The sequence below is a fragment of the Phyllostomus hastatus genome, unplaced genomic scaffold, assembly GCF_019186645.2.
Source record: "Phyllostomus hastatus isolate PE091 unplaced genomic scaffold, TTU_PhHast_1.1 phas_scaffold_93, whole genome shotgun sequence".
NCBI classification, from domain to species: domain Eukaryota; kingdom Metazoa; phylum Chordata; class Mammalia; order Chiroptera; family Phyllostomidae; genus Phyllostomus; species Phyllostomus hastatus.
The window spans coordinates 25,624,880-25,637,481 of NW_025334042.1; the positions used below are offsets into that span (position 1 = coordinate 25,624,880).

Below are 12,602 nucleotides of genomic sequence, written 5' to 3' on the forward strand. Positions count from 1 at the left end.
CAATTCTATCCTTGCCTTCTGCGGCTGGGTGGTCCTTTTTCTCCGTCTGTCTTTTAAGACTCGCGCCCAAAATCAAGGGGTCAGAGCAAAGACCGCCCATCAACTTGGCACCTTGAATTAGATATTTGGATCCCAAAGGTGGTTGGCATTGCGCGGGCCAGCGAGAGAGGGAAAGAGGAGGGTGGAGGCTGCAGCGACTCCGGGGCTGCCCAGACGGAGCTTGCAGACCGAGGATCCCTGCGGGAGAGGGACGCAAAGCTCCGGGCCTCGCCCTCGGCGGTCCCTCCCTCTTCTTCCTCACCCCGCCTCCCGGGCTGCCCCTCCCTCCTCGGAGGAGCCCGGTCTCCTCCGTGCGTCTTCTCCGGCGCTCTCTCCATTGTCTCTGTCTTTACAACAGGTTTGGGCACCGGGAAGACCGGGAAGACCGACGGGTGCCGGGCGCCCCAGCCCAGGCTTTCTTGGGTCCGCCCCCCTTCTTCTGGGTGTGCGTGCCTTCTGCTGCTTTTATCTGGGCTCCGGATCTCATTCCCGCCCGCCCCCACCCCCTCAGCAGCCTCCAGCGAGTCCCTCCCTCCCCCTTGGACCCCCTCCCAGCCTGCCCCGCTGCCGGGGCTCTGGCTCTGCGTGCGGGAATGATGTGCGCATTGGAGGGTCCAAGTTCTTCCTGTGCCTGGGGGGTCCTTCCTTTTTTTTCTTAGGCAACCAAATCATACTGATCCTACTGGTCAGTAAATCTGAGGCAGAGACTGGAGAGACGGACGCTATTTTCCCGCTTGATTCCAAGAACCACTTCAATTTTTATTTTTATTTTTATTTTTAAAGAGGGAGACGATGGACTGAGCAGATCCACACCATGGAGTCTCGGGTCTTACTGAGAACGTTCTGTTTGGTCTTCGGTCTCGGAGCAGGTGAGTGGCCGCCCAGCTGGTGAGGGGACGGCCGGGCCCCGGGGCAGCCCCAGCTGGCTGGGGACACCTCGCTTTTCCTTTGCCTGAAGTAGGTCTGGAGTGGGAAGCTTGGCATAGGGGGCGGGTTTGGCTTGAAAATTTTCTGTGCTCGTCTTGGAGACGGGAGGGTCTGAGGGCCTTAGGGGAACTTTGCACCCAGAAGGGTTTAAAGTAGGTCACCGAGATGGGACTGGGTGCTCCGCTATTTAAAGCGTGGCTGTTCATCTCAGGTAAGGCTCTCCGCGGCAGAGGAGGGAGTTGCCTCTCTGCCTCAGTTCCCAGGGTTATTTCTGAGATGCGGTTCTTTGCTGTTCTGGAGGAAGAGGCTTGCGTTTTGATGGAGGTTTTTCTTTCTTTCTCTCCTCCCTCACCTCCACTCCCACCAGTCTGGGGGCTTGGTGTGGACCCCTCCCTACAGATTGACGTCTTAACAGAGTTAGAACTTGGGGAGTCCACGACGGGAGTGCGCCAGGTGCCTGGGCTGCATAATGGGACGAAAGCCTTTCTCTTTCAAGGTATGAAGTGCTCGTTGAGTCCTCTGTGAGGGTTTAGTCCGGACAACCCCAGGAGGAGTTGGCCTCACCACTCTTCTGTATTGCTTCATGGATGACAGTGTGTGAACCGAGATGTGGAGGGCTCAGTGTGAAGTATACACACCTCCCCTTTCCTTTTAAATGGCTTGTTTTTTTTCCCCTCCTGCCCCCACCCTTACTTTGTACTCTTGCCAGTTCTAATGGGTAGTGCCTTAATTACTGTACAGAAACTCCTATGGCAGATGGTAGGTTTTAGAGTCTAGGGAACAATGAATTATAACACAAATGTCTCATTTGGGTAAAATTGATTTAGGTAGGAAATAGGATAGCTTAATCTTAGTTAAGACACTGCTCTTTGAAAGTTTCAGGTACAATGGTTCCTGGGTGGGAGGAATTTCTTTATGTGGGTAGCTTTCTGGAAAAATTAGTACCTCTCAATAGCTTTATCTACTGTGCATCGCAAGCAATATATTTGAGACAAGAATCCTCATTGGAAGATTATATTCTTCCTTCTCCATCAATGGTAATAATGTTGCTTAACAATTATTTTGAAAATATTTCAATTGTGTTAATTCAAAAGTCTAATCATCACTAATCACCTGTATCATCACTAATTGTATACCTGAGATTTTAAAAGTTTTGTTTTTTGATGTCGGGGGAATTGGCAGAAATGTCTACATTTTAAATTATATTTAAATGTGTGTGTAGTCAGAAGCAAATTGCAGTGCATCAGTCCTTCTTCAACTTTGACCTACTAAAGCTTTGGCCAGTTGTTTGGTTTGGGGAAAGATGCTGTAATACAAGTTTCTAAAAGGCAGCTAATCATACAGAAAGATTAGTTTCACATACGGTGAAGGGGAGATGAAGGCAAGAGGGACGGAGTTCAACTCATCTAGTGGGCTGACTAAAGCATCTTCTCTGCACCCCGCCCAATTTTTCTTTTGTGATTTTGGTGCCATGGCTTCAAAAGAAGGGCAACTCGTAATTACTAGAGTTGGGTATGCAAAATAAAACCACTTCAGCAAATCTGCCACCAAGAAATAGGCATAAAATAAAACCCGAGTGTTTCTGCTGTGGTGTTATTGCCTGATCCAGCCAGTAAGTGTCACCATGGACAGAAACACCAGAGCTTACACTTTGGAGATGGAGGAAATGGGCATGTGGTTCATTTATTTAAAACACGGGTTACTCTTACAAGAAATTAAAATGTAATTTTTTTTTGTTTTCATTATGGTGAGCCCACTAAATATTTTTATGATATATTTATGATAAATATTTTATTTTATTTATTCTGTTTTTATTATTTAAAGGTCTTTTTTGGGGGGGGGAGGATATTGAATGCTTTAAAAAATGACCAAATCTAATAAAGAAAATAAAACCAGACTGTCATAAAAATTGAGAGTAAAATAGATGTATTGTTAGGGTTAAACCTCTGTTTCTTTTTCTTTCTTTTTTCTTTTCATACCTCTGGTTGTCAATCCCTGTGAATTGGATAGAAAGTTATTTCAGGATTGCTTATTTGAATAAGCAGAAAGCCTTATAGAAGCTAAAGCTCCAATAACAAATGGTGTTTAAGTACCCTAAGTTTTTCAAAGGTTCTGTAAATTATGTTAGTGCTCTTCTTAGCTGCTTCTGAAGAGTGAACTGTCAAGAATAGAACCGTCAGGATGGTGTGTTTTATGTGCTGATGCTGGACATTAGACAATTTTTAGGAAAGAGTCTCAAGAAATAAAGATATTTTCATGATTAATTTTTATAAGAAATGTCTAGTATTCATTTTCATTTAGATTACCCAGTCTTCAAGTTAGGCATTGTATAGTGAATACATAACTCTCATGAAATGTATATTCTTTGAATTATCCATAGTAACTATGTACATATCAGTGCACATTGATGATTGTTTTTGTTGTTGTAGTTTTTTTGTTGGTACCAAGCCCAATATTTAGAGCAGTGATTTTCAATCTTTTTCATTTCGTGGCACACATAGGCTAATTACTGATATTCTGCTGCACACCAAAAATATATTACATTTTTTGCTGATCTGCTATGCACCAAAAAACAGGTATAATTTTGATTCATTCACACCACATGGCCATGGTTGTGTTGGCTGTTGTCATTTTTTGACAGTCTAAGGGAAAAGAGGTCAGTACCCCTGACTAAACAGTCAAATATTGCATGTTTTAAAAATTCTTGTGGCACACTGCTTGAAAATCTCTGATTTAGAGTAAATGCCTAACAAATATGGTATGTGAGATTTGAAGATGTAAAGTTTCATTTTCTGCCAAATTATGAACATTACTTTGTATAACCAATCAGCAAGTATTTGCTGCCTGCCCTGTTCTCAATAGGCATGTATTCCTGATGTATTCATTCTATTCTAATGATTTACTTAATCTAAGATTTAGACTCTGAAATGGATAACAGGTAGACCTTTGGCCTTGCATCATAGTTACTTTGGAAAGGTCTCTTTCCTGTTATTGCAATGTGGAAACTGTTTTTAAGAAGTCAGTTCTGACCCCTTCCTTCCGTTTCTCTGGGATTCTGTGGATTTTAGAGAGGTAAAAGCTTTCAGACTCTGAAGATATGAAGAAGTACAATGAACTGTGGGTGCTGCAGACATGTTTGTACAGTGTGTAAAATGTCATAGCAAGAATAGTAACACATTACAAAACCTGTGAGATGTTCTCAGATTTCAAGTAAACCTATCAGAGAAGTTACTTGGAGTTATCAGAGGTGGAACAGATTTTGAACCATTCGGTGTCTCCTGCAGTAGTATAACCATGTTTTGTCTCTTAGCTTTAAACTAATCTCAATATATAGTTTCCCAGTGATTCCTGCTTATTTAATATTTCTTCTTCTTTTGCTCCCTTCATTCTTCTCTTTGGTGATTTTTAAGATGCTTGCAATTCATTACTTTTTGCAACTATAAATAATTTTTATAAATTATTGCACACTATGAATTTAGTATTACTTAATAATTGTATTTTGTTATATATGCATACAAAGGAAAAAATGTGTTCACAAGTCTACTCTTATACCAGTGTTTGAAAACAAGAGTGCAACTGGGTGTTTTGTGATGGACCACTGGCTTTAGAAGGCAAAGGTAACTGCATTGAGAAAAGAGAGGTGTCAATGAGCATGTCTTCAGTGTGACAGTCAGTGAGCCTATGTGTACTTAGGGACTGTGGTCATTGTCAATAGAATAGAATATTACAATAACTAAGAGGTAGGCTTAGAAACCAGCTTGACCCAAGTGGCATCTCATTAGCTGTTTCACTGTGGTGAAAGTGAAACGGTAACATTGACTCAGAGGGCAGAACTGAGTCCGGAAGGCAGAGCTAAGAACCCAGAGGGCGGAGCCAAGAATCACAGAGGATTATTCCAGGATCTTCAAACCAAAAACAGTTTTTCTGGCTGTATTTCAAAATTGCATGGAACTGGTGTGTAATTTTTTAAGTTCCATTTTCTCTCTTTTCAAATGGCAATGCCTATAATTTATCCTATGTCTATCCCACCAGTGTATTTTGGGAGCAGACAGATTGTTTCTTGAGTTTCATAGATTTACAGATGGAGAGGAATTGTGCCTCAGGATGACTACACTCAAAGCCTCAGTTATATCTAATTTGGATGATGAAATTTGGGGCTTTTGAATTGATAAGAATTTAGACCAGATTTATACTTCAGGTTGATATCTAATGGGTTGAGACTTGTGGGGATTTGGGTAGAGTGAATGTATTTTGCATGTGAGAAGGACAAGAATCTTTGGGAGTATAAGGACAGACTGTGGTAGGTTGAATAATGGTCCTCTATCTGTCCTCATATTAAATCCTTAGAACCTGTAAATATGTTATGTTATGTGGCAAAAGGGGTTGCTTGAAATTAAGGTGGTCAATCAGTTGGTTTTAAACTATGGAGATTATCCTGGATTATCTGGTTGGACCCATGTAATCACAGGATCTTTTCAATGTGGAGGAGGGAGGCAGAGGAATCAGTGTCATTGCAATGCAATGTGAGAAAGACTTGATTGGTCATTGCTGGCTTTGATGTTGGAAGGCAGTCATGAGCCAGGGATTGTTGGCAGCCTCTAGAAGCTATAAAAAAGCAAGAAAACTGATTTTATACTAGAACCTCCAGGAGGGACACGGCCCTGCAGTCACTTAGATTTTAGCTCAATGAAAGTCATTTTGGACTTCTGATCTCCAGTACTGGGAGATAATAAATTTATGTTGATTTAGCCATTAAGTTTGTGATGACTTTTTATAGCAGCAACAGGCAACTAACATATATGTTGAACATTAAAATTCATTTGTTTTGTAAATGAATTAAACTTTTTTTGGAGCCCTCCCTCAACTATTTATGAAAGTGTGTATTTATAGGGAAACTTGAACTAGCCAATTAAAGTCATCCTAGTTATTTGGCACTCATGATGATTTCTTACATGCAAATCAGAGTCTTCATACTAAGTTCTGAGTCTTTAGGGGATTCTCATCATCATTGCACTATGAGCTGATGCTGAGAACAACTAGAGTATAACAAAGTGCTGGTCTTTTTGACTGTATTACTTTTTCAAAAATACAACCTTTCTCCCCCAAAAGGTTCATCCAGATGTGGAAGGGAAAGTGCTAGAAAGCATGGAAGTGATCTTGATGGGCTTTGTCAAGTAGTAACTTAGAGTGGCATGGCTGAAGTGCACCCTGATAACAGCTGAAGTGAAGGGCCTCTGCTTTCTTTGGTTTTACGGTCCCCCCACCCCCACCTCCCCAGCTCGTTCTGCTCAGGCTGAGCCCAGAGCCCATGCTGGCAGACACCTGTTCTCTTTGCCATTCTTGTTATTATTTGCCCACAATTCAACACCTGCTAGTTAATAACTTAGGTGTTTGACCTTAAAGCATTACAGTGTGATATTTCCTGTTGATTTTTCTTTAACTTATCAGATATTTATGGTACTGCTTCTGTGTGTAAGGATGGGACACACAGTATCATGGAGAAAGTAAGACGTCTACATAAATTATTATAGGAGGCAAAACAGGAACCAAAATTTGGGATTTTATCTTAAAGGGTGAAACTAGAAACTATCAAAATCATATGTCCTATTCTATATATGACAACATGTGGGTAATCACTTGACTATGAACTAACTATGAAAAAAAATAGGGTAAAATCAAGTGCTGGGTATTTTTCTTTTGTTTCTGTCTGCAAAAAATACCTGAGAACTCTCTCTTAACTCTTCAATATGAAATCATTCTGTTGTGAGGTATTTATAATTCTTGTCAAATTTTTAATTTTTCATGTTTAAAATTTATGTACCTGTGTCAGATCATCATACATTAGTGTTTTTGTGTTTCATTTGAGCAGTTCTCTTACAATGATTTTATTGGCTTCATGAAAATTTCATCTTTTGCTGTTTCAGTTTAAAATTTACATTGAAGAGTTAGAAGCCAGTCTATGTAGAAATTCATTTTATAAGCAAATAGTTTGTTAGTGGATATTTTTTTCATGGTGACTTTTGTTTCACTGTATAAATTTGTATTCAATGAAACTCAACTATTGACCACTGTAATTAAAAAGAATTAGAGAGGGAGCTGACTGGGGATAAAAGGAAGAGCATGACTCTTCGCTTTCTCATTGGCCAGCTGCCAGGACAGATGCGCATGAACAGGTGTACTGAGTTGTTCTTGATGGCACTCTGCTAACAGTCTCCGTTCTGGGGAAGGTGTGGGGAAGCCCAGCAACCTGTCCCTACAAAGGCTGCTCTCTATAGCTGTAGACAAAGGGGAAAATGATGGAGGTAATTAAGTTCATACTAATGTGCAGGAGTAGTCAGGACTTGGGAACCAGACATCTTGTCTCCTTCGTTCACTAGTTGTATGAACTTGATCTTGTTACATGTCTCTGCTTCAGTTGAGGTAATAACAGTATTAGTTCTTGGGGTTGATGTGTAGATTACCTAAATGAAACTGTGCCTAACACTGACTAACCATTTCATATATTTTAAATATTGTTTTTATTCTGGAATTAGCTTAGCAGCAGGTCATGCTTGCTTGGATTTTTTAGGGGGCTTCTAGGGAGAAATGCTGGATTTTGTGGAGGAGCTAAGGGTAAGGCCACTCGAGTGTGATGAAGGTAAACTGGAGGCGGGGGGGGGGGTGGGGACTGGCCCCAAAGCATCTTCTGTTCTATCTTTGTTGTTTTGGTTTTCTTGGGATGAAAAGGATATGTGAGCTTGTAGAGAAGGATGAGAATAAATGACAAATCTTGGAGAGGAAGGAGTGCAATGTGCCCTTGTTGCACTACTGTTTCAGAAGTAAGGAGGAGCATAGAGAAAATCAACAGAAGAAAATTCGGAGTGTTGCTTCTCTGTAGCCACCCCAACACATTACTTTTCAAGCACATTAAAATTTAGCTTAGGTTTTGAGTATATGTTATTATGGGGAGAAACGTTAGAATTGTTTTTAAAAGATTTTATTTATTTATTTTTAGAGAGAGGGTAAGGGAGGGAGAGAGAGAAGCATCAATGTGAGAGAGAAACATTGATCAGTTGCACACACCCCACGTGGGGGCTGAACCTGCAACCCAGGCATGTGCCCCAACTTGGAATGGAACTGGCGACCTTTTGCTTTGCAAGATGACACCCAACCAACTGAGCTACACTGGTCATGGTGGAAAGTTAGGAATTTTGAGCAACAAACAACACAGTTGTTTTACTTGTCTGGGCAGTCTTGGAATTCTTTGGTAAGGTTCTGGTTTGGTGCGTTGGTGAGAGCTGGTGGTGGAGGATAAGATTGTTGGGAGCCTTGCATGGCGATTTCAGGGCCAGTGTAATGTTTGCAGAACTGTTGGGGGGGTCCTTTGGGCCCTTTGTGAATTGGGCTCACTTTCCCTGCATTTCCTGCTAGCTCTTTGGTTCCTTTTCTTGAATGTGTTGCTGGCATTATTGTTTATTTCTGTAGTCCAATGCCCCTTTGACAATTTTCATTCTAGTGGTCCCTGGGACTCTGGTTTTTAAGTGTCCTACTGTCTTCTCCCTCTACTGAGACTGTCACTTCTCTAGGGAAAGGGTCATACTCTGTGTTTTTTCTGGCAACCCGCAACTCCCTGCAGTTACTTTCTCTGGGTTGGTCTTCCTGAGTCTTTTTCCTGATGAACTTTCACATGTCATTCAGGACTCAGCTAAGATGTCACTTTGACTACAAATCTTCTCTTTGGTAGAATTATTGTTGCTTTCACTGTGCCGTCTTAGCATCCTCTATTAAAACAACCACCGCACTATATTACAGCTAGTTGTTTATGAAAACCCTGGCCACTTTTCTTTTTCTTGCTGCTACTTCTCTGGTCCAAACAACAGCCATCCTTCATCTGGATGACTTCAGTAGCCTATTTGGCAGGGCAGTCTTCCTGCTTATAGTCTTGCTTACCTGCAGTCTGTATTCAATATAGTTGTAGAATCCTTTTAAAGTATAATGCATATGGAGTTACTGGTTTTGTCTCAAGCATTCTCTGTTTCCCTACTTCACTCAAAGTAAAAGTACTTCTTAGGCCTTACAAGACCTATATGAACACTCCTGCTCTCCCTGCATTATGTTTTCGGGCCGAATCTGTCCTCTCTCCCTTGCTCACTTTTGCTTTAACTCCCCTGGCATCTTTGCTGTTCCTCAGACAGTCAAAGTGCTTTTCTGCCTCAGCACTTTTGTGCTGGTTGCTCGTCCTGGAATGTTCTTCCCCAGCTATCTGTACATTTTACTCCTTGATTCCTTTAAATGTTTGTTCAAATATTAATTTCTTAATGAAGACTACTTTGACCACTAAGTAAAATTTCAACTTGTCTTCTAGCCCACAATTATTCTTGCTACCACTTGATATGATCTGTTAGTTTCTATAATATTATCATCTAGCATGCCTATGGATAACTTTATTCCTTATCATGTAAATTCACTTATTCATTACTTGAAGTGTTTATTGCCTGTCTCCCCTGCTAGAAAGTAAGCTCCCTGAGGGCAGGGCTTTTGACTGTTGTATTCACTGATATGTAGCCCAAGTGTCTAGCAGGTGGTAAGAGTGCCATAAATACTTGTCACATGAATATACTTATTTGCTGACTAGACTGTCATCTCCTTGAGGCTTGGGACTCTGCCTTGTTCCTTCTTGTAGCCTCCTGGCCTCTCATGTGAATATTTGTGGCACTGAACTAAGTCCATTTATTCATGGCAATATGATTTTATTTTGGTGAGATTATTATGGTCTATATATATATAACTTTAACAAAGGCAGAAGATCTCTTCTTCTAAATCAAAATACCTGCTTTCTTCTCTAGCCATAAGAAGAAGCAGGAGGATTGAGAGGCATGGAGGAAAGGTAGTTCTGTTTAACTTAGTGCTCTGAATTACTCTGAGAGGGCTCCTCTCCACCCCAGGGTGAAGCGTGCCCCAGAGGCAACAGCAGTACATTGAAGAACCTGGACATCCCAAAAGCTTCTCCATGACAAGAGTTTAACATTTTGAAATATTGTGAATTCAAGATTTAGCAGAGATACTTATATTCATATGAAAATACTGAGAAACATTTCAAGGGCAGTAAGGATAAATTTGGATCACTTATGCTATGCTGTTTCTCCACAATGCAGATGACAAATGAGTGGATCTGAAGGACAGCAACCAGGGGGCCAGAAGGTTTGGAAGCTGTGTCAGTTGAGGGATGGTTGATAGAGCTTGGAATGTTTAGCCTGGAGAATAAACAACAGGAGAGATGTGACCATTTTTAAAAAGATATTGGGAGGACAGTCATGTATGGGAGTTATTGCTTTTGTTAATATTTTATATCCTGTGATAGTCAGAGTGAATTTATTTAGGACACTTAATAGATAATTTACTTCAGGCATCTTAGAAAAGCAGTGCGACTCTAAGCTTTGTGCTTTTGCCTTTCAAATGAAAACAGAGGGGTTTTTCACTACAAGAGAAGAAACATCATACCCCAAATAAAGGGGAGAAATGCTTTTAAATATCTCAGAGGTGGGATTATTGAATCCACATTTAAGTCCAGAGAATCCAGATTTTGACTTGTCTGGGGTAGGGTATTAGTTCACTTAATATCTTGTTTTTCTCTGGGAAAAAAAAAACCTCACAGAAATGACTTTACCAAATTCTTTAAACTTAACATTCAAGGATTAGAAATTGGGACTAATTTTAATTGACTTAATATTTCTAACTCAAATCTGGGGTATCTTTACCATATTCCTTGCCAATTTTTCCCTGAAGTTTATTACTAATTTCCAGGATAAAAAAATAATCCTGAAGAGATAAGACATTATTTGCAGTCATACTTTTTATAAGACTATCATGTTGTGGATTAAAATGAAAAATTATTTGAAGTTGAAATGAATTGAATATAAGAACTTGAGTTGGAGTATGAAGTTGCAGTGTGGGAATTTGCAAGAAATGAGACCTGTAGGGAAGAAAAGAATACAAAATGTATATTTATTTATTGCCACTCACCTTGGGGTGACTAAGACTCTGATGCAGAAGTCATTGTTAAAAAGGCTACAAAAATTTCGTTATCCTTATCATAGATGCCTCTTTACAACCAAGCATCTCATAGTACGTTTTCATCCCCCTTGCTGCTGTGGGTCCAATTTTTAATAATTGGCTGCATTTCCAGGGACAACAGTATAATTTAAATTGTTCTTTGATAACACCTCCAAATTAGAATATGTTTCAGAGACTAATGGAAAAAAAAAGAGTGTTCATTCCATGCATCACTGATTAGGCAGGAAACTGTCAAGTGGGGAGAATCTACCTATTTAATGGATGATTACTTTTTGTTAGTTTGGTCAACAAATTAATAAAGGCAGAGGGCGAAGTTGGGAAAATGCCAGTTAGGCTGTGGAAACTTGTAGGCTCAGTCTTGTTTCTAAAACTTTCCAGGTACACAGGCATCAAACAAGAAAAAGGCAGGGTTTTAAGTAAACACTATCCTAGTGGCCTGTGAAGAAACTAGAGGGAATGTTTATGCTGTGGTCATTTGTGTGGAACAAAGCTTTTCTCGTGGGAAAGACACAGGACAGAGGTACAAATGCAGATCCAGCTCATTTTAGATTTTCTGTGGTTCTTATATCAGCATGTAACAGATGCGCACCACTGGGAGATATTGGAGGGTTCATTTTCTTTCCATGCTATCTTAATAGAAGAAGTAGGGAAGGAAAATATAACTTGTTAAACAATCTTTTAACAGTATATGTTGAGATATGACTCCACAGCAGAAAATTTTCAGTCATTAAGAGGAGATACAGAATTTCAGGGAAAAGGCTCTCTAGTGAAAAAAAAGGTAAACAAACGCTCTGTTGATATTGATGATCATTAGACAGTGAATACATTTCTATTTTAATGATTTAAATGGAGATGACTCATTGCAAAACAAATCTTTAAAAATACAAGCAAAGACAATGGGAAATATTAAGTAAATGTTCTAAATTGTTGCTACAGAGAGACTTGTTTTTAATTTGAGAAAGTAAATGGAATCTACTTACAAATGAAAGACAAATGTATTTCAAGGGCAAAATCTGTCCTTGTGGCATTTGTAGGTGTTGAGGAAGAACAAAATAAAGCATGAGATGCCACAAAACAGATTCAGCTGTCATCATCTGATGTGTGGAAAAACCCGGTACTGCTGGCTTTGGAACTGGGTCTCGCTGGTGCAGACTGCTGCTGACATTTGAAACTGATTTAGGCCAGTTTGCACATGGCGCATCATCCCTCTATGGGAGGAATGGGTTTATAACAAATGCTAGTCAGCTACTGTTTCCTCCCCCGGACAGACCCATTAAGCATTTTTGCATTTTGATGTTGAAAGCACTCTTATCTTTAAAGCTATAGTTTAAGTCTGTCTACAGCTATAGCTGTAAATAAACAAATTACTGGTAAAAAGTGAAAATGACAACAAAGTCATAAGCAGGATGCAAAAAAAGATTGAAACAAGATAATTCTTGACTTCCTCTATATTATTCTGTTTAGTATTACTGGTTCTAATAGTGGTTGGCTATCTGTTTTTTTTATATGTACGTATCTTATTATTGACATGCAATCATAAGCAACGAATCCAGATTTGGACTAGTTTGAAGTTGTAGTTCGTT

The 12,602-nt window shown here is 40.0% G+C and overlaps 1 protein-coding gene across 3 annotated transcripts in view; it reads left to right on the forward strand.

Moving 5' to 3' along the window:
* The first annotated feature begins 379 nt into the window (after window positions 1-379).
* The window catches only part of NELL2 (neural EGFL like 2), a 283,751-nt gene continuing 271,528 nt past the window's right edge, over window positions 380-12,602 (forward strand). For 2 of the 3 annotated variants that reach the window (XM_045830028.1, XM_045830029.1), the window contains exons 1-3: window positions 380-397; window positions 823-908; window positions 1,334-1,462. In XM_045830028.1, coding sequence (XP_045685984.1) covers window positions 854-908; window positions 1,334-1,462 — 184 coding nt within the window. In that variant the 5' untranslated portion in view covers window positions 380-397; window positions 823-853. Of the gene's footprint in view, window positions 485-822; window positions 909-1,333; window positions 1,463-12,602 lie in introns of all 3 variants that reach the window. The other variant, XM_045830027.1, reaches the window with a different exon arrangement.